General features: G+C 39.4%; 1 protein-coding gene across 1 annotated transcript; it reads right to left on the reverse strand.

Moving 5' to 3' along the window:
• Positions 1-7279: 7279 nt before the first annotated feature.
• LOC309497392 (uncharacterized protein) lies at positions 7280-16657 on the reverse strand. Its single transcript, XM_082167657.1, has 8 exons — positions 16392-16657; positions 14947-15036; positions 14703-14837; positions 14471-14622; positions 14229-14365; positions 13809-13902; positions 13387-13713; positions 7280-7755 (listed from the first exon to the last, which is right to left on the reverse strand). Exons 1-8 carry the CDS (start codon positions 16396-16398, stop codon positions 7636-7638), a joined length of 1062 nt encoding a protein of 353 aa, XP_082023783.1. The 5' UTR covers positions 16399-16657; the 3' UTR covers positions 7280-7635.
• Between the last annotated feature and the right edge of the window lie 6464 nt (positions 16658-23121).

Consider the following 23121-nt stretch of genomic DNA (forward strand, 5'->3'; position numbering starts at 1 on the left):
CCAGAGCCCTCGGCATCATCGTGGCTAAAGGTGGCGTTGACAGAACCAGAGGCCTCGGCATCATCGTGGCTAAAGGTGGCGTTGACAGAACCGGACCCCTCTGCATCATCGTGGCTAAAGGTGGCGTTGACAGAACCAGAGCCCTCTGCATCATCGTGGCTGAAGGTGGCGTTGACAGAACCGGACCCCTCGGCATCATCGTGGCTGAAGGTGGCGTTGACAGAACCAGACCCCTCGGCATCATCGTGGCTAAAGGTGGCGTTGACAGAACCAGAGGCCTCGGCATCATCGTGGCTAAAGGTGGCGTTGACAGAACCAGACCCCTCGGCATCATCGTGGCTAAAGGTGGCGTTGACAGAACCAGACCCCTCGGCATCATCGTGGCTGAAGGTGGCGTTGACAGAACCGGATCCCTCGGCATCATCGTGGCTAAAGGTGGCGTTGACAGAACCACAGGCCTCGGCATCATCGTGGCTAAAGGTGGCGTTGACAGAACCGGACCCCTCTGCATCATCGTGGCTAAAGGTGGCGTTGACAGAACCAGAGCCCTCGGCATCATCGTGGCTAAAGGTGGCGTTGACAGAACCAGACCCCTCGGCATCATCGTGGCTAAAGGTGGCATTGACAGAACCAGAGGCCTCGGCATCATCGTGGCTAAAGGTGGCGTTGACAGAACTGGATCCCTCTGCATCATCGTGGCTAAAGGTGGCGTTGACAGAACCGGACCCCTCTGCATCATCGTGGCTAAAGGTGGCGTTGACAGAACCAGACCCCTCGGCATCATCGTGGCTAAAGGTGGCGTTGACAGAACCAGAGGCCTCGGCATCATCGTGGCTAAAGGTGGCATTCACAGAATAGTCTGGAGAGAGGGAGAAAGAGAATTTTGTTGTTGTTCCTAATAGCAAAAACAAACTGTAAATGTGAATTAATATTTTTTTTTTAAAAAGTAAATGTGTTTGACATACTCTTGTACTAAAGTAATGAGTTCATACTAATTATGAAACCGGTCTACAAACCTTTCTCTCCAACTACTCTCCCAACATCACTCAAGGAGAAATTTAAGGATCCATCTTCACCTGCGCAGCTGAAAACTGAGAAACACATCTGACATTTAATAAAAAAAATTATAAAACAGACAAGTAAACTTATTAAAAGCAAACTAAAATTAAACTCACCATGCCATACTAACAGGTGATAAAGAACTACCAAAACAGTCACTTTAATCAAACCCATTCTATAATATGAACTGAGCCACTAAGACAGCCAATTCAACAACACAAGCTAAAGTTTCAAACCAACCAGGTCTTTTAAAGCCAAAGAGAAAACCATTTGTACCACCTGGATGACTCGTTAACTCATTATTGGGGCAATCTGCTAATTAATGAGATTAATTACCCAGCATACTAGCTGATGTTATATCCCATTTAACTAAAGTTTCAATGTTTAAACCAATTTTCCTATAAGCGCTTTTTGGATGGGTTGGATATTACCTCTATTTTTGAAGTGACAAAACATGAGCTAGATAGGGAATTGGAATTAGAAGAGGTTTCTAATGCTATTCTTAAAATGAGGGGCGGTAAAACAGCGGGTCCGGATGGGCTCCCAATTGAAATGTATAAGGAATTCAAAGATAAATGAATAGGTCCGTTACTGGATATGTATGTAGAAGCTTTTCGGCAAGGATCTCTTCCTCCCTCGTTGAAAAGTGCCCTGATCACTCTTATTTTGAAGCCAGGAAAGTCATCTGTAGAATGTGGGTCATATAGACCAATTTCACTTTGAATATGGATGCAAAAATTATTGTTAAAGCCTTGGGGATGAGACTTGAGAAGGTCCTGCCTCTGCTGGTACATTCAGACTAGAATGGCTATGTTAAGAATCGTCAAGGCTACAATTACTAAATTTATTGTGGTATTATTGGGCTGCTCAAATGAGGGCTGCATTGTTCTGGTTCTCTAGAGATACCAATCAATATGCCTTGGTTACAGGTTGAAATGTTGACTGCAAAAGGCTTGACACTTGACAGCTTTTTACAATCAGCACCCCTTAAATAACTAAAAAGAAAAACAGACAATCCATTTGTGAAGAATACCATTATGACCTAGTACGAAGTTCATAAATTTCTCGGAGAGGCCCCATTGTTGTCTTGCTTCTCCCCGATTTGGGGGAATGAATATTTCACTCCAGCTAAAAATTATATGGGGTTTAAACTATGGTTGAGTAAGGGAATAGTTAGATTGATGGACTTGTATGAAGACAATATTTTAGTGTCTTTTGACAATCTGGTATCAAAGTTTCCTATACCCCGGAAATTTTTTTTAAATACCTGCAGCTTAGAAGTTAAATTTTTTCGAAACTAAAGAATTCAGTGCAACTCCCTTCATTATCCACACTGGAAACCTTTTCCACACAAGACTGTTTCAGTAAAGGGCGAATTACCCAATTATATAATATACTGGTACAGAATCATAAAGAAAATTCTGAAAATAAAAGACGAGCATGGATGCAGGATTTAAATAAAGACATTTCATTAGATGAGTGGGGTACAATATATTTAAAAGCACAAACTCAAACTATAAATACTCGTTTGAGACTCTTACAATATAATTGTATTGTATTATATCACTCCCGTGAGATTAAATCAATTTAACCCAAGTATTCCTGACTTATGTTTTAAATGCAATAAGTTCCAAGGCACATTTTTCACTGTGTGTGGGAATGTGGTGAGGTGCAAAAGTTTTGGAGGAATATGTGTATTGGGTATCTATGTGGACAATTGCTCTCTACCCGTCAAAGAAAAAAAAAACTGGTGGATTTGTGCCTACTACAAGCCAGGCATTCAATTGCCCTTTGCTGGAAGAATACAAGTTGTCCTTCCCTTGGACTTTGGCTGAAAAACTTGATATCCAGTTTGGCTCTTGAGAAGCTTACGTATGTATTTATTTTATTATTTTTATTATTTTTACTGACTGCCAGGGTTATTGTGGAGGGGGAGGGATTTGAGTAAGGTATGTTTGTATTTAAGTGTATATGTTATGTTCTTTTGTTAAATGTGTTGTAAAATTCAATCAAAAATATGTTTGCAAAAGTTTCAAGGTTTATCTCTTGTGATTCATTGACCTCCACTGAAAGAAGGTCCAACAACACAAATACTTAAGCCTGGTATCACAGAAAGTCAAGTCAAGTTTATTTGTATAGCGCTTTTCACAATACAGATTGTATCAAAGCAGCTTCACAGTATTAAATTAAAATAATACAACAAAGTTTGTTTCAAGAGGAATTTATTGATTGATAAAATTAAATTAAATATCCCCAAAATATCCCCAACTGAGCAAGACAAAGGCAACAGTGGCAAGGAACCGAAAAACTCCATCAAGTGACCTAATGGTGTCCTAAAACTCCATCAGGTGACCTAATGGAGAAAAAAAAACCTCGGGAGAACCCAGGCTCAGTCGGGGGCCAGTTCTCCTCTGGCATTTATGAGATAGAGGCCGGATTGTAGTTTGAACTGTACGATTATATGAATGCCTGGCTGAAGAGATGCGTCTTTAATCTAGTTTTAAACTGGGAGAGCGAGTCTGAGCAACGAACAGTATCAGGAAGACTATTCCAGAGTTTTGGAGCCAAATGTGAAAATGCTCTCCCTCCTTTGGTGGTTCTGTATATCCTAGGTATGACCAAAAGCCTTGAATTTAGTGATCTTAAAGGCAAGGCAAGGCAAGGCAAGGCAAGTTTATTTATATAGCACATTTCATACACAATGGCAATTCAAAGTGCTTTACATAGAAGAAATTAAAATAATAAAAAGAAATAAGAATAATTAAAACAGTTTAGAAAAATAAAAAATAAAATACAGTACAAACAGTCGGACGAACATTGGCACAGTGCTCATTCAGTAAATGCATAGTTAAACAGATGTGTTTTGCTTAAAGAGCGCTTAAAGAGCGCGATGGATTATAGGGCGATAGAAGATCCGTTAAATAGACTGGAGCTAAGCCGTTTAGGGCTTTATAAGTCAGTAGCAATACCTTGTAATTAATACGGAACTTTATAGGTAACCAATGCAGTGATGATAAAATCGGTGTTATATGATCATATTTTCTTGATCTCGTGAGAACTCTAGCGGCGGCATTTTGGACTAACTGTAGCTTGTTTATTGAGGATGCAGGACAACCAGCTAATAAAGCATTACAGTAATCCAGTCTCAAGGTCATGAATGCATGAACTAACTTTTCTGCATCAGAAACTGATAGCATATTACTTAGCTTAGCAATGTTTCTAAGGTGGAAAAAGGCTGTTTTTGTAACATATGAAATATGATTTTCAAAAGACAGGTTGCAATCGAGTATAACACCCAGGTCTTTTACTGTAGAGGATAAAGTAACAGGACATCCTATGATGTTAAAGTTGTATTGTGCGAGGTTTTGTGGGCGTTTTTTTGAACCGATAAGTATTACCTCTGTCTTGTCTGGATTTAATAAAAGAAAATTACGCGTCATCCAATCTGTGATATCTTTAACACACTCTGTCAATTTGGAAAATTTTGCGTTTTCATCCGGCCGTGATGAAATATATATTTGAGTGTCATCAGCATAACAATGGAAACTAATTCCATGTTTCCTTATAATATTTCCAAGTGGCATCATATATATTGAGAATAACAGAGGGCCCAACACAGATCCCTGCGGCACTCCATAGTTTACTGGAGTTATGATCGATTTTTCTCCATTTAAATAGACAAAATGGTAGCGGTCAGATAGGTATGATTTGAACCAGCTTAATGCTTGTCCTTGAACACCAGTATAATTTTGTAGTCGATCTAAGAGTAATGTATGATCTATAGTATCGAACGCAGCACTAAGATCAAATAAAACTAGTATTTTTTAACTAGTAGAAAGTTAAATGATTTTCAAAAGATGTGATTTTTTTAGTATTAATAAAACTAGTAGAAAGGGCTTAGATTAAGCCAGGATTAGGCCTTAGTTCAATTAGGAAATTTGAGGAGCTTTTATTAACGTGACTTACAAAAAAACATTACTGGTCTGCATCTTGAGAAAATAATAGCACTGACATATTTTAATAGGCTTTCAGTTAAAACAACGCAAGTCATGCATTTTAGTCTGGGACTAGGCTTAAGACTTGTCTGTGAAACCAGGCAATACTATATTATTCCTCATCTTTTGCTCTCAACGAAGGCGGTCGCATTTTCTTACCCTCCTCTCCCTTATCTCCCCTGCTTTGCTCCTCTCGTCTCGTCTAGTCTACTTGTACTTTGAGAGACTCTCTCCGCACTGCTCTCCAAACTAAGAAATTATGGAATTGATCAACTGGTCTCTCAGCGCAATTGACACCATCTTCTCGACGAGAAGCTTGGGTTCGGGGGAACCTGACTGCCCTGCCGGAACGTTTGCAGCTGGCTACACGATGGACGCGTGGGGGAAGTGGCGGGTCGTGTGTCTGGCGGCTCTTTCCGTGGAGGACATTGAAGACATCTACCTATTCGGAACCATGATAACAGGTTTTCTGCTGTTTGGATTAGGCATTGCCCTGGTTTATCGAGGAATTAAGAAGACGGTGACAGCTGTCCAAAACCCCATAAGGCTGCCCGTCATGATTGAAGCAGTGGGCAGAGCTGTCAGCACTCAGACTGTGACTTTGGTGACTTTGAACCAAAATATGGATAACATCTTGGAGAAGCTTACAGCTTTGCAAAGGCAAATGGATCGTTTCGGAGACCAAAATGGACCAGGGGCTGCGTAAATTGGAATGCAGCTACTCGTCCCAAGACCAAACAACCCCAATCTTATCTGCTTTCGGCCCCCCTCAACCAGCACTGGCCTTGGCCGAGGCTGCTGCTGGAACTACAACTCCCCCCGTGGAGCACTGCAGCGTGACGCTCTTGCGTTCCTTCCCCCATCCACCACAGACACCTGCTGATTGTTGACTCTGTCTGGGACCTGATCAAGGCTGTCTCCATAGCAATTGCTGTGTTTCGCAATGAAATCCTGCGGACTGAGGCTAGATTAGGATGCCAGACGCAGCGGCTCTCCAGGCCTACACATACACGCACTACATATATACAGATATGCAATCACCACCCCATACCCTCATCCCTCGCCTTCGACGCTACATACCACCAGTCTGGCAGGCGGGTCCGACCAGCGCCGAAGAATGGCTGCAGGAACCGGATGGCTGCTTGTCTGTGCTGGGTTACCTCCATCCCCAACTATCCTCCCCTTTTGCAAGTCTTGTGTGTTCATGTTGTGTACTGATTATGTGCCAATGTTGCTGAGGTGTTTTTTACTGTTCCCAAACTGGACTCCTTACAGGAGCGTAGTCTGGGGGTGGCCTTTTTTTTCTCCTCACCTCTCCTCATGTTATGCTGTATTCTTTCCTAAAATGCTCTGTCTTCCTGTCCTGTCTACCCCCTTGTCATATTGTATGTATGTTTGTATGGACAGGTTGATGGCGGAATTTCGCTGGTACTTGTGACTAGTGACCAATAAAGCTATTCATTCATTCATTCATTCATTCATTCATTCATTCATTCATCAACTGGTGAGAAAGCACCAAATAAAGGGAACAGAAAAAGTAAAGTTTTCTCATTGGGAAAAACGTTTAGTACCAAATATGCATCTAAAAATGATAGATTTTCTCATGGTATGTTTCCTCCAGAAACAGTCTAAACCTAGACTGAAGACACATCTGCCAGACATACAGCTGACTTCTTAATATAGCTACAGGCAACTCTATATCAGTGTAGAAGGGGGGCTCAGAAATTTGACTGTTTGTCACACAATGAAACAACTTAAAATTGATAAACACATGAATCTCAGACTACTCATGGATCATTATCTTTTAATGTGACAGTTAGTCACAAACATCCCCTTCAGCCTTGTTTCATGGATGAAAAGACAAGGGTTTAGAGTAATATCATGGCAAGTAAACTAGATTAATTTTGGGTAAACTACTCCTTCCGCAAATAGGACTCCTTGATCATTCACTTATCCATGAATATCGCAATATCTACAAAATATTGCAGACACCTTTTCCAATCATAGTCTTCAAAGAAATTAAACTGGGAAGAATCAATGTTCACTGTACTTAACAGTTTGAAAAACCAGACCTCAATAGACAGTCCTCCTGTTATCCAGTTGACAAAGCTATCACAAACTAGTCCAAGTGGCTGTAAAACCTTAGCAAATCTAAAAGAAAGGAGTTGACAAACCAAATCATGAAACCCATTCCAAAAGACATCATTTATTTTGTCACACACAATCTTGACTCATGACAAGTTAAATAGACAAGGGCTGAAACAGAACCAGACCCCTCAGCATCATCCTAGCTGAAGGTGGCGTTGACAGAACCGGACCCCTTCAGGAGAGTCCTGGCTGAAGGTGGCGTTGACAGAACCGGACCCCTTCAGGAGAGTCCTGACTGAAGGTGGTGTTGACAGAACCGGAACCCTTCAGGAGAGTCCTGGCTGAAGGAGGTGTTGACAGAACCGGACCCCTTCAGGAGAGTCCTGGCTGAAGGTGGTGTTGACAGAACCAGACCCCTCAGGAGAGTCCTGACTGAAGGTGGTATTGACAGAACCGGACCCCTTCAGGAGAGTCCTGGCTGAAGGTGGTGTTGTCAGAACCGGACCCCTTCAGGAGAGTCCTGGCTGAAGGTGGCGTTGACAGAACCGGACCCCTGGCTGAAGGTGGCGTTGACAGAACCGGACCCCTCAGCAGAGTCCTGGCTGAAGGTGCCCTGCAGGTGGACAGAGTTAGAACTGGATACACCGACCTGATTTTGTGCAGAGAGAGGGAGAGATATATATATATATTTTTTACTAATAACAATAACCCTGTAAATGGGTTAGCATAAACACATACTATAGCATAACAACAGTATGTTAGATTAAACACTGCGTTAGTGTATCATTTAACACTCAAGGTGTTGAGAAATTATCACTCTGAAGTATACATTTAACACTTTATGGTGATTAATCACACAACCCCAGTGTATTTGTTTTATGTTGATTTAATGTAAATAATGTAAATACTTATTTTAAAATGGTAATGCAGATGAAATATAAAAAATAAACCTGTAGATATTTTTCCAAAAACCAAGTGACTATGAATTTATTTGAACATAAACTTTTAATATATTTTAATATATCAAACATACAATTGAATAAAACAGCTCTGTTAGTCAGTCCCCCCAGAAAAACGCGGAGTTTTTTTGTGATTGTTGCGGGCAAAAATCCTTGATTATGCGGCACGTTTTCTTAAAAAATGCGATGGAATATGCGGGATAAAATGCAATTTTATGCGATGAAATTGCGGGAACTTGCAAAAATTGCGGAAACTTGCAAAAACTGCGGTTTGATGAAAAAGAGAAAAAAAAGTGATTCCCCCAACACCAATTACATTAATAGTGTAATAAATGTCTTCATTTTAGTTTGAATGAGAAAGAAGAGGTGTAAGCTATTCACCCTGCTTAGGGGGATGTGATCAAAGCCTGGAGTGGAGCAAAAGCATGTTCCTCTCTCCACTCTAAGCGTTCTGTTATCACTCCGCTCCTGATCCACTCCGGGTTTTCCAGTCCCGCTCACGGAAAAACTGCTCCGTGTTCACTCATTTTTAAGAAAGTTACAGAAAACAACTTCTACAAACAATTTTAATTTGCCAACAGTTAATAATAATTAATAAAAGTGCATGACGTGCAAATCAGATAACAATCAAGTGCAATATAAACATGTTTTGTCAGGGCATCACTCCCGAACCAGCATCAACACTCCATTTTCAACATCTGCTTACTCATTCACACCACAGACACGTCTTTTAGCCTTCTGTGTCTGACGTGATAACTTCTCCCCAGTTGTTCCATGAAAACCTGCAAAGCACGGCCTGCGGCGTAAGATATATACGACCGGATTTTTGTGAAATAGGCCTATCGCGGGGTTTGCACAACTTTGCAGCTTTTCAATGATGTCGCGTAAATACGTCACTTCATAACGTTCCCATGGCAACAGGGGAAATGGCTGCGCTTGTGTGAAGTAAACGCAACATTTGTCAACTTTCTGCTAAGATATATGTGACTTTTTGCAACGAAAATGCGGGGATTATGAAATCATGCAAGCCCGCATATTTTGCACGCGGAAATCTGCAATTTATGCGGCGAAAGTGCGGCGTATTTAAAAAAATGCGTCCCCCGCATAAATATGCGGACTTTGGCTGATTATGCATGGAATCATGCGATCGCATAATCGCGTTTTTCTGGAGGGACTGGTTAGTCTCCAATGCAATAGCAACTTAACAATGGCATGAAAATACACATTCATTATGAGAAATATTTCTTAAATATAAATCTCTACTGAGTTTCAATTCAAACAAATTATTATTTTTTTTTTTAAATGTAGAAAAATGAGTCAGCACCATAGGACATCTGTACATGTTGATATACTATGTCAAATAATCTGCACGGACATTTTCAATAGAAATTGACTCAAAGTCTTTTAACAAGTAAGCATACACTGCAATAACATCTGTAAATTGAAAATACAACAACAATTTAACATGTCATCTTTAACTCATCAATGTTAACATTTTCAATAGAATGAAACAGAACCAGACCCCTCAGCATCATCCTAGCTGATAGGCCAGCAGCCATGTCACCCTGTAGCCCAAGACTGGTTGCCCACTGAAGCTAAGCAGGGCTGAGCCTGGTTAGTACCTGGATGGGAGACCTCCTGAGAAAACCAGGTTGCTGCTGGAAGAGGTGTTAGTGAGGCCAGCAGGGGGTGCTCACCCTGTGGTCTGTGTGGGTCCTAACACCCCAGTGTAGTGATGGGGACACTATACTGCCAAAAGAGCACCGTCCTTCGGATGAGACGTTAAACCGAGGTCCTGACTCTCTGTGGTCATTAAAAATCCCAGGATGTCTTTCGAAAGAGTAGGGGTGTAACCCCGGCATCCTGGCCAAATTTGCCTCTTGGCCTCTGTCCATCATGGCCTCCTAATCATCCTCATATACTGATTGGCTTCATCACTGTCTCCTCTCCACCAGTAAGCTGGTGTGTGGTGGGCGTTCTGGCGCAATATGGCTGCCGTCGCATCATCCAAGTGGATGCTGCACATTGGTGGTGGTTGAGGAGATTCCCCCCTTCCATGTAAAGCGCTTTGAGTGCCGAGAAAAGCGCTATATAAATGTAATGAATTATTATTATTATAATTATTATTATTATTATTAACCATCTCTGGTTTAAAAATATACATTCATTCTGATAAAATATACTATTCCTTTATAGGCTAAATAATCACATAAATCACTGAGTGTTTCAAACAAGTTCATTTTTTTGCAATTATGTAGAAAAATGAGTCAGCACCATAGGAGATCTGTGCATCAAACAAAGAAAGTTGTCTTTGTTCACTATCCATACATGTTGAGATGCTTTGTCAAATAATCTGTAGGCATGGACCTGTTCAATAAACGTAGACTCATAGTCTTTTAACAACAAGAAAACTTGTTCTCTGAACAATAATATATTTAGTATTTTGCTGAAAACAGGCATTTCGTCAACAATATCAGAACACACGAAAAGGCCAACTCTGTACTCTGCTCCAGAGCATTTTACCCACTTTGTATGTCGAATTTCAGTTTGAGAATCAATGCAAAGATGTTCAGAAATCTCTTCAGAATTATCCAAACACAGAAGTTTATGTACCTTCACTGGTCTTGATTGCAGAGAATTGTAATTCATACATTTCCAGTGATAGGCTACAGCAAATTGGTGTTTTTTTGCCAAAGAAACAGTTAAATTCTTAAAGTTCTTTATGCAGTTCTTAAAGAACTTATGTTTGGCCTCGAACCTCATTGACCAAACACGCAACAATGGACCAATTCTCTGAATACAGCGAGGATAATGCAACATAAAATGATGCTTAGGAATTAAGTTTTTGGATGGGTAGAACTCCTTAAACAGCTGATGATGGTCTTTAATGAGGTGTTTCAAAAACACAGTCATACCCTCTGTGACTGAGGGGGAGAACACAATGTTGATGACCTGCAAAAGCAACAGTAACAAATACCAATGCAGGTTTCCCTGAGGAATAACATCACCAAAAATCAACGGTATGTTTGTTATTAAACAAAGAGTCTGTGCAGCATTTAATCCAATGCCATTACCTTCACAGTCCAAGATTATTTTAGTTGGCCGATTTGCTCTTTCCATGTGGCCATAGTTAAAGGAATAGACTCTGTTCAGCATTCATTATGAGAAATATTTCTTAAATATAAATCTCTACTGAGTTTCAATTCAAACAAATTCATTTTTTTTGTAAAAATGTAGAAAAATGAGTCAGCACCATAGGACATCTGTACATGTTGATATACTATGTCAAATAATCTGCACGGACATTTTCAATAGAAATTGACTCAAAGTTTTTTAACAAGTAAACATACACTGCAATAACATCTTTAAATTGAAAATACATCAACAATTTAACATGTCATCTTTAAAGGACAAATCCAGTGAAAAATGAACCTAGGGGTAATTAACACATGGTCACCGAGTCGATCGTTCCCTGAGATGCGTTTTCATGATAATCGAATATAAAGTGTTTTATCTTTAAAAACAGATTAGCTCATAACAAATGCAACATAACATAACAATATGGGGCACAGAGTAAGTGAAAGTAAATCGCTAGTTAATACCACTAACAAGGCTCAAAATAGCCTCACACTAACACGGTAGCATAATGAGGGTCCATACATGCAAACCGAAACATTGAGAACTTTGTAAGTGTACAGACAGTTTAATAAGAAGATACTTTATAAAGACAGTACATTATGCGTTTACATGCAGGATCCATTTTGGAAAACAGTCTCGACTAATCGAGTCACGAACGCCGTGCTACGTTAGATTTCACTATGCGTAATTCCTATCGACCAGCTTACTTAGCGCGGCGTTCGTTGCTCGACTAGTCGAGACTGTTTTCCAAGATGGATCCTGCATGTAAACGCGTAATGTACTGTCTTTATAAAGTATCTTCTTATTAAACTGTCTGTATACTTACAAAGTTCTTCTTCATTCTAAAGCAGGCTTTCTTTTGAAATGAATTTGTTCTCAACCATATAATCAAAGAGAAGTCTCATCTCATACTGACCCACACCCTCTAAAATATCGTGCATTATATCAAAAGCAAAGTTTTCAGATACATTGAAGTATGAGAGTGTATTGAGTAAGCTGTTGCGCTTAATTCCATGTGAAGATTTAAGAGTTGGTTCCTTTGAAAGATCAGCATAGTGTTCCTCATTAAGAATCTTTGTTCTCAATATCAGCCGTGGATCATCCTCTGAAAAAACTTCTTGAGACAAAACTTTGTCAATCAAGCATAAGCGGCAGAAATAGTTTGCACTGAACGACTCCATAAAACCGAGAATTGAGTGAATGTCCAAGTTATCACCGGTGATTTGTGCAAGCGTACCCTTTACAGGCATCTCGCAGAAAGGGACCTTTATTCCTTCCGTCTCTAAAACTTTCATATCATCCACAAAAGGCTTCAATATTGAATCTATTCCATACTTTTTGGCATCTTGTGAATGGAACAATGACACCAGATGAATGTTCATTAGAGTTTAATTTACTTTTGGTGGAAGGTTACGGAGAATGAAGTACAGACAACCAAGTTTATGAATGCCTTTTTTTGATCCTAAGGGTTTAGCGGCTTCAAAATCGTCGTAATAAAGTTGAATTTGTAGAGCAAATCTGTGACTTGAAAACAAGGGGTGGTTTTTACTTAAAGAAATGCCCCATTCATAACTAAACAGTGAGTCAATGCTCACTGTAGTTGTGTTAAATATTTTAGTTTAAAGTTGCAGTGAAGAAGTCAACAGATTAAGTCCTGATAAAGGGAAGCCAATCATCAACATGGGCTCGTATTCAGGCTATACTGAAGATTAGAGCAGTACAATACATTGACATTTTCAGAAATGTGCATATTGCACAGGTTTGCAGTGGTTTTAACACTTAAAGTTGTGGTTAGTAAATGATTTAGGTGGATGCAAATATACAAGTGCTGGGCGATTATCGAGTCTGTTTTAAGTAAATCTGTCCTCTTTACTTCCTATTATACATAGAATTTCTCTGCTGCTGCCTTTCTCGCCAAAGGTGTTGTATCTTAAGTGAGCGGCAGTTTATAACTGCTCATTGGCGCATGCTTCGTTGATTTTTTTTAAACTCAAGGTCACTTGCAAATGTATTAATCGACAATTAATCGATCATCGATTAATTGTTAACATCCATAATTATAAGCAGTCCATATTAGGTGAAGGTTGCAGCAGAGAAGCTAAAATCTAATACTTTGGATTGTTAAGTCAGCTAGCATGAATACTCACCAGACCCTTGGTGTCCCGGAATCGAGGAAAAATGTGAAAGATGGAAGTGGACTTCTTTGGGTCCTTTACAATCTCCTGACGGTACTGAAAAGTTTCTTTCATCTTCCAGAAGATGATATCACGATCAGTGCTGTGTTTAAGCAGTGAGATTGCTTCTTGGTAATCATCACCTGTTAGCTGATCTGTAAGGCAGATATTTTCCTCCATTCTAGGGCCATAAGTTTTCTCTTTTGATCGAGAGGGCATTTTACAACTAGTGTTTCTCTGAACCGTCTTTAGGCGATTCATAATAAAACCTGTGCCTCTCTGTGCGTCATAGTATTGTTCCTGTTAAAGAGACAAATTTGGGTAAAACAAACACATAAAAAAAATGCTAAGATTTTAAGTTTCAAACATCTTGAACAACAAGCAGAGATACTTACATAGCCCGTCTTCGCTTCAGGATCTTTTAGGTTTGGAAAGAGAGTAATAATCCCAAGGGCATACATCTCTCTTGTGGCCTTAAGTGGTATCCTTCTGCAATAATAAATAATATACCATGAAACCAAAACCTAGTCTATTCTGCTCTGTTTACTTGGGGTAAAAACAATAGCATCTATAAAAACTGTTCTTGGTACACTTGGCGTAAAAGCAATATTAATGTTACAAATATTACAAACTTTATGTCTGTTTCTCAGCACAAACGGATTGGATCACTTTAGAAAACATGGGTTAAGCAACTAGATTATGTATTTATTTAATAATAAATATTATTCAATATTTAATAGTGTTTCACAGGCAGGGTCACATTTGAATAAGTTGGAAGTACAGTGATCTGAACACATTAAATGAACAAAGCTTACCCTTCTTGTTCAGTCATGTGTGCAACCAATATATTAATCATCTCCTTTCTTTTGGATGTTGACATATTACCAGTGTCTTTATAGTGCTGCATCACTTCTACACCACCAGGTTTGCACTTTAGGATGTCTTCAATGGTCTAAACAGACAACACCAAAATGTACACATTGTCTATAGAACAGCATTTTTTGATAAACTGGAGAAAATTTTCTTTAAGCTGGGTTAGATCCCTTGTCTTACCAACCTCTTTTGCAAGCTTGGAATCATCCAACCTGGGTCTTTTAGAAGGGAATGCAGACATTTTGTTGCCTTCATTGCATCCAGTAAAAGTTGAAGACTTGCTGACAGAGTTCCCATCAGTCAGAAGAGGGGACAACTCATGTGCAGAAGTGGAATCTGTATACAGTATATACAAATATTACTAGCAACATCACCACAATTTTAAAATAAGACCAGAAAAGTATAAACATAATTACCATCATTAGTATGTAAACTAAAGCACATGCCCCTTTCAGCAACAAGTTCAGGAAATACATCCACGTCCACTTCTGTAGAGGTGTCATCCGTTACCTTAACAGGTGTCTGTTCTCGAATGGCAAATGCTTTTTTTGCTGTAAAACAATAACTTCATTACTAACCAAAAAAAATTTATTTATCATTAAGACATCAAAGTACAAAGTATACATTTACTGTATAATATAGCTTCATTTACAGACTTACCTTCAGTGACAAACTCCAAAAAGCATGGCTCTTTGAGTTTTACATATTTTCTAGTGTCCATGTACTGTGTTCTTGCCTTTACTGTCCAACCTGTAAAAGTTAAGCAAACTTGAATGTCATTTTATACAAACAAAAATGACACAGAAAGATAAAAATACATAAGATACAAATTCAAACAGAAAACTAATAAGAATTTAATTAGTCACCAAATGCATATGACAACATTACAGCGTGGGCACAGGCGTTGGTTTATGTGTTTGCCAGTGGGTGCTTGTCCTCCATAGGAAAAAGCTAACTAACAGACTCAAAATATTCACTATAGGTCACTTTGTTTTACTACAGATTCTGGTTAATACCCACACACAAGAACTACCACTTGCCTATGCCAATTGTCAAAAGAATTAAAACTTTATATTCACACATAAGCACTAAATACAACTATAAAGCTAGAACTAAGTTGTACAGAAATACTCTCTAACTTCAGGTCACTCACTAATGCACATCTGCTCAACTAATTATACAAATTACAAAATAATAATAAAAAAAAAAGAAATGCTTCGTCGGCGTCGGGAGAAACAAAATCTGTTTAGCCGGGCTTGAGTTGCTATCTGTCGGCTGATGCAGCGTTTCCCTCCCGTATCGAGACGTTTTTGCGTGTCTCACGAAGAGACGTTTTGGGGCACTGTACTAGTGGTCGACCGATATTGGTTTTTTAATGGCCGATGCCGATATCTTAGAGAGCAGTATGGCCGATGGCCGATATAAAGCCGATATTTTTATATACATTTATTTTAAATATATATTTAATAAATTATAAATAAATTATAAAACAAATCTTTAAAATAAACATGCTTTTATACTTTAGATGGCAACTTCTTAAATCTGAAATCCTATTACAGTATTTTTCACAAAGTAATTGTTTAGAAATATGTGAATAAAAAGAAGGTAAACACTGTAACAGGTCACTCAGTAATCTGGTAATTTCGTGCTGGTAATCATATTTTTTCAAATAAAGACAATGTAACGTTAATTTTACATACAGCACAGTGAAAACAATATGAATATGACACAGTTGGCAACTCGATATATCACAGATATGAATATGACACAGTTGGCAACTGGTTATATATCAGCATATTTTAAAATGAAGGATTTAAAGGTTTTCGATCGCGTCTCCTGTGAAGCTGATCTTCTGTTCGCATTCACTCACTTCGCACGGACCGACCGTCACTCGCAGACAGTAATGCACACTTCACAAGATATCACAGCTGGATTCGATTAAATCTGCAAGGTTTGTGAAATGTAAATGTTTATTTACGAGATTTGTTTAAATGACGTAGATGCGCGTTTGCTGAATGTTGACAGCAAATGAGAAAGTATTTTAGCCTGATTGTTTGCCTTTTCTGTTACAAATAATATAAAAGCAAACGCTTTACTTTACTTACTTCGCATACCATTTACTTTCTTTGTTTATCAGTTCTGTCAAACAAAGTATTAGATATGACTGACAGAGATCGTAAATGAATGAAGACGGAGAATGTGAGTGAGCGCTGTGTAATCTCTGAGGAGCTGCCGTTGCCATTCTCTTCTGGCGCTGGTGTGTTCTCAGTGCCGCCCGTCAAAATAAAAGTCCCGCTTCCAACACATCGGCCAATCAGAAAAAAATATCGGCCGATGCCGATATTTAAAAAATGCCAAATATCGGCCGATATATCGGTCGACCACATACGCGTATGTTATCAAAGTACGTTACCACGAGAACGATGCTAGATAGAACATACAGAGCGTTCCGTTCTTAAGATAGTCTATAGGCCTCACACACGCGCAGCGCCGCCATTTCCTTCGGTGCTCGGCCAAATCCGTTAGTGCTCGAGCCCCGGGGCGCTAAGTTACACAAGAAAATATTATTTCAATAGCAATCAATTCGATTAATGTCTGCTTTCTCGTTTGCATGACATTTCAAAACACCAGAACTAACCCGTAGTTACTGGATGAAAGATATATTCGGTCTTATAAAGGTTGGGAACCCTATTAACGATACTTTCGCCACATTATAAAAAAAAATATATAAGTTTCACCATCTAAATCCTGTCAGTTCCAAAATAACGCATAATGGCGGTATCACACAGAAAATGCTAAAGCTGCAGCATTTATTTAACAAAACGATTAAAATTAGCACAAATAAAATGAAGTCACTTAACGTAGACTCACTGTATTCCGGACACTTTGCACAGTAAAAAGTCCCGTAAGATATCAATCTGCGGAAAGAGAAACCTGATTGGCTCGTCTGTCTCTCTCTGGGGACATGCCTTCCACACGTTCCTAAGTTTGATTGACACATTTTGGACCAATCATTTTGGAGAAATCTTGAAAAAACCGCCGGGAGACGCAGTGTCCGTATTACCGTGAGGACTCACTGTGTTCCGGACGGCTGAAATTTTTTACTCACCGTGTTTCGGACAGGTAAGGAGGAGTCATTTCTAATATAAAACACATACATTTTAACAACTATAAATTGGTAAAATAATGATATTAATCTTCATATGTTGTATATTTATTATTTATAAGCGTCTATACACTCTTTTAATCGACGATTGCTCATGTGAAAGCACATGGCATCGACGGTTGCAAATGTGAAGCACATGGCAGTAACATTATATTCTAACGTTAACGTTATATTTAAGAATTTTAAATCATCTCAGTATATTGTTATAGCTAGAAATACTGCTCATGTAAAGCCATGTGGAGGATTTATTTACCGTAAATAAACAATTCTGCCAATTTGGTGAATTATTGAACGCATTTAATTATTACAAAAGAGAACTAATTAACACATACAATTGATCAAAACAAAAACAGAATAAACACAAATATAACAAAAATAACTTAATTTTAACAATAACAATTTATAATGATATATATATATATATATATATATATATGTCTATATTTAACAATATTCTATCTGTTTATCTATATAATGTCTATATATATGTCTATATCTAACAATATCTATCTATTCTATCTGTTTATCTATCTATAGGCTAACTTATCTATTTACATAGTGACACCACACTTGTGACACAGCCACTCTCCATCAGGGACAGTGTCTGTGTCCACACACGCCATGTGGAACCACAGCTGGCAGAGGTCACACTGGATCCACTCGTCCACCTCTGCGTTGGACCCTGGTGGCAAGGTGCTTTTGCAAACAGAACAGTAGCTGCCATCATCCATCACAGGCGCTCCTCTTCTTGCTGCCTTAGCCTGTCTAGCCCTTTTTGCTTCCCTGCTCCTCTCCTGTTCCTCCTTCCTTTTCTTCTTCTGTTCTTCTTTTTCTTTTTCTTTGGCCTCTAGGTTGTCAAGGTGTGCCACATAATCGTCACTTGTTATGACCTGGGCTTGCAGTGGCACCCGACGCCGTATCCCTTCCGCTCTCTGGCCAAAGGTGGGTGTGACCAGGATGTCCGCTAAATATTGTGGAATGAGGCCAGTTTCCACCAAGTGATTTTTCGTGCTCTTGTTGCAAGTAGGACAGAAAGGTGAAGCGGAAGTGGAACAGGTGGGCACAGCAGAGGAGGAAGAAGCTACTGCTGTGGTGGAGCTGGGCACAGCAGATGAGGGAGCAGGAGCTGCCGTGGAGGAGGAGAGCGCATCGGCTGCCGTGGAGGAGGAGGAAGCAGTGGCTGCCGTGGAGGAGGTGTGCACAGCAGCTGCACTGGGCACAAGCTTTACAATCTAGATAGAGAGTGCTCAAGTTAAAAACTGGTATTCTTCACATTATGTTAGATTTAAGTTGCATAACACAATTAATAGGAATATTTTTAGGAAATACAATGAAGAACCTAACCTGTGTCATGTCCACTGCTTCTCTTGACAGAGGATAGATGCCAGCCTTCCGGAATCCTGATTTGATGTTGGCTGGAGTGACGGCCTTTTCATAGGCATGCTTCAGCACAGAGGAGAAGTGCTTCTTGCCAATCACCATGTCTCCTCTCACCAGGCCCATGCGACTGGCCAGAGTGCTGAACACTCCCTTCAGGGGGTTGAAAACGCTAATGTCCAGTGGCTGCAGCATGTGAGTTGTGTGGGGGGGTAGGAGGAGAATTTCAATTTGGTTTTCCCTGCAGACGTCTATTATTTGACGGCCACAGTGGGTTTCATGCTGGTCCATTATAAGGACTAGAGGGCGTGCAGGAGGGGCATACTTGATGAAATGGTCCAACCATTTAAAAAACAGCTCTGCCGTCATGTAGCCTTTGTCCGCATAACCGTAAAGGCTATTTTCTGGCCCACCCGAGGCATACGCCACACTGGGAAGGCAGCGGGGATATATAATGAAGGGAGGGACACTTTCACCAGCTGCACTTACTGCTACGTGCACAGTGATGTGGTCCCTGGTGGTGGTCTGCTGCCGGTAGATGTGGTGCTTTCCCTTCTGGCAGATCACCTTCTCCTTCGACTTTGGCTTGTCTCCGAAGCCCGTCTCATCGCAGTTCCACAGCTGATGAGGTTTGTCATGGAGACTGTGGAGGTTGATAATTTTAACAAGCAAATTGAAAAAATTATCTATTCCCTCAGGTGTTGCGGCAAGGACCCTGGCCCTATCGAGGGAGTCCAGTGTCCGGGTGGTCAGCTCTGGGTGGCGAGCTTTGAAGCGGACCCACCAGTTGTCACTCAACCCCGTCTCCAGGTTGACCAGAGTCTTCCGACTGCTCTCTTTAATTATCTCTAGGGAAAGACACTTGACAATGGTTCTTGTTAGGGGAAAACCATGATCTGCCATCCAAACAATATAGTTGACTAATGATTCCTCTTCCTCCAGGGTAAGGGCCCTATTTGGATGAGGACCACATTCAGATTTCCCCAGCTTGTGGTCTGACAGGGTAGACTTCGGTATCCCGAATTTCTGTGAGACACTCCTCACACTTTCTCCTGACTTTAAAGCATTTAATGCTGTGTCTAGCATTTCCCTGCTGTATTTCTTTTTCCCTGACATTCTTCCCTAACATAACGTTACCAAAAGAAGACATGCATTTGTAAGCTTTTCTGTAATGTTAATACTGTTATGAGTTCTTATACTTATGGCTTTAACGTTTTTTTTAACAGGCGGGGAGAGGACACACCAGGCCAGGACACACCAGGGAAAGGGAAACCTAACATTAAAGGGATAGTTCACCCAAAAATGAAAATGCTGTCATTTACTCACCCTCATGTTGTTCCAAACCTGTATGATTTCCTTTCTTCTGCTGAACACAAAAGAAGATATTTTAAAGAAGGTTGGTAATTAAACAGTTGCTGGTCCCCATTGACTTCCATAGTATTTTTTCCTACTATGGAAGTCAATAGGGTCCATCAGTCGTTTGGTTAACGTTACTGACTTTCTTCAAAATATCTTCTTTTGTGTTCAGCAGAAAGTCATACAGGTTTGGAACAACATGAGGGTGAGTAAATGAGGACAGCATTTTCATTTTTGGGTGAACTATCCCTTTAAATCAGGGGTGTCCAAACTCAGTCCTGGAGGGCCACTGTCCTGCAGAGTTTAGCCAGAGAATGTCTAATATAAAGAGAATTGGCACTCTCTGCTTACTTCCGGGTTCTGGACTGGTTGCAGTAACACGTCTCTATCCATGCGAGGGCGCTCGCGGGCGAGTGCAGAATGAATGGAGGTCTATGGCGAAATACCCCTCAAAACCCACTTTTCTCAGGATATAAATTTTTTTCTAGTAATTTAAATGTTGTATTCGAAAGGGGGGACTAAGATAATACACTCAGCTGAAAATTGCATTTTTAAGTTCACTTATCTGCTCTAAAAAAGCGTTCAAAAATGTGATGACGTCATTCATTAGCAGAATGCTAGCTTGTTCCGGCCAACAACGGCCCAACCTGTAAGAAATCGAAAGGACATAAGTACTGGTTCATTCAACTTTCGACCTATAACCTATGTTGAACTTGCAAAACCTACAATAAAATCTGAGATTTCTCAACGGCAATCGGGTGAAAGAGACACATTTAGCCATCTAGCCCCATTGACTCCCATTCAATCTGCACTCGCCCGCGATCACCCCCAGTGGAATTCTAATGGTACTGCAACCAAAATCAATACAATGGGGCTAAATAGGGAGTGCCAAGGCTCTCCGTAGACGGGCTCTGGTTTAGCTCCAACCCCAATTAAACACACCTGAACCAGATAATCAGACCTTGATTATCTGGTTCAGGTGTGTTTAATTGGGGTTGGAGCTAAACTCTGCAAGACAGTGGCCCTCCAGGACTGAGTTTGGACACCCCTGATTTAAATGTATATTATATTAAATGTAAATAGTTTTTTGTTGATGGTCATCTTTTCCGTGTTATTAAATGTATAATGTTATAGTAGGGCTGGGCGATAAATCGATTTTATCGATTAAATCGAATGTGCAGTTTACATCGATTTTTTTGAATGAAAATCGGTTTTCTCTTTAACATTCGCCGACGCTCCCCTCTGGGCTCCAGTAGCTCCGAACGGGCTCAGCTCTTCCCCCGCGCGTTTGGCATAGAGATACACAAACAACACGGCAAGACCGCGGCAGCACAAACACACCCGCCAAAAAACAACCTACAGTCTTACAAACTGAATCCGCAGAGCTGCCAACTCTCACGAATTCACCGTGAGACTCACGCAATCGTCACTTTTTAAACGCTCTCACGCCACACATCCATTTTCTCACGCAGAGAAAAGTTGCGAAGTAAAGAGGACACTGACACCGACAGACAAGACGAGAGAAGGTTACTATTGCTATGAAACAAATTCTCAGCTCTCAGATTCTGTCGATTTAATTACGAAATTCAAACAATAAACACCGTTTTGGCGCTTGACAGATCGCTGACAGAGTTCAAGCGGCACGTGAACCGATCATCTGTTACTCTTTACTACTAGTTAATAGTAGGCTAAATAAACACGAATGATCAATAGGTAATTTGAAAGATACAGTTCAACTTACCGAAATGAAATAAAATCGATCGATCTGTGTTTTTCAACTGCGGAAAGAGGTCTATAATAACAGCTAGAGGACAATACGTCACGTAAAGTTACTTTTACCTCTGGAAAGCCCATTAATGACCATAGCACGTTAGTTGGACTTTAAAATAATTGCTGTAGAGAGGAGTATTTTGCTAAATATGATAACTATATTACATATTTATTATATTTTTACCTATATCATTAAAATATTATAATGTTGAACTTGTTATTATAAAAAAACGCATAATATTTAATTTGAGATGTTATTTTTAACCTTTAATAATAATACCAGCTGACAGGGCTTTAAATTAACATGTATCTACTGTACCTAGTATTTATCCAAAGGAATCGATATTGAATCAAGATCAGAATCAAATCACAAGAATTGAATTGAAATTGTGAAAGCAATAATAAAAACAGTAGCATACCAGTCAATGTACCATGTAAACATTGTGTTGTCACTAAACTTAATACAATTCTGTTTAGTTACCAAATGTTTTGACAATCACAATACACTTTATTGTGATGTAAAAATTTTTTTTTCACGTTCCCCACCAATCCCAATCCACCAATTTCATGTTATGTTACGTTATTTTATGTTACATTTTCACTGTTTACAAAGGCAGGGCCTGCCATCTTGTCTTTTTGGCTTGTTGTTTCTGATTGCACTTTAACCCCAAGGGGAAAATCCAAATCAAATCCCAGAAGGGAAAATCAAAACAAAATAAAGTTAAAAATTGTTTTGAACAATTTCTTTGTCATCTGCAGATTGATTTTAAGTAAAAAAAAATTATAAAAAAAATCGATTTAAATCGTAAATCGGATTTTTTGTGAAAAAATCTGGGATTTTTTTTTTTGCCCATATCGCCCAGCCCTATGTTATAGTTGTTTGATGTTCATCTTTTCCATGTTATGTTATTAACGTTATATGTATATAGTTTTTTGTTGATCATCTTTTTCCATGTTATTAAAAGTTCCTTTTATAAAATTAAGTCTAGATTCATTCATTTTTATTGGGTCCTCAAATAACTTAACGTTAATGTTATAGAAATTATGATTAACTTAACGTTATTAACTTTACTTTTATTTATGAATAATTGTATTTAGTAAATAAAAGTAAAGTTAATAACGTTAACGTTAAGTTAATCATTTATTTACTTTTATGGCTTATATTA

The sequence above is a fragment of the Leuciscus leuciscus genome (genome assembly GCF_965113295.1).
Source record: "Leuciscus leuciscus genome assembly, chromosome: 4".
Classification (NCBI taxonomy): Eukaryota; Metazoa; Chordata; class Actinopteri; order Cypriniformes; family Leuciscidae; genus Leuciscus; species Leuciscus leuciscus.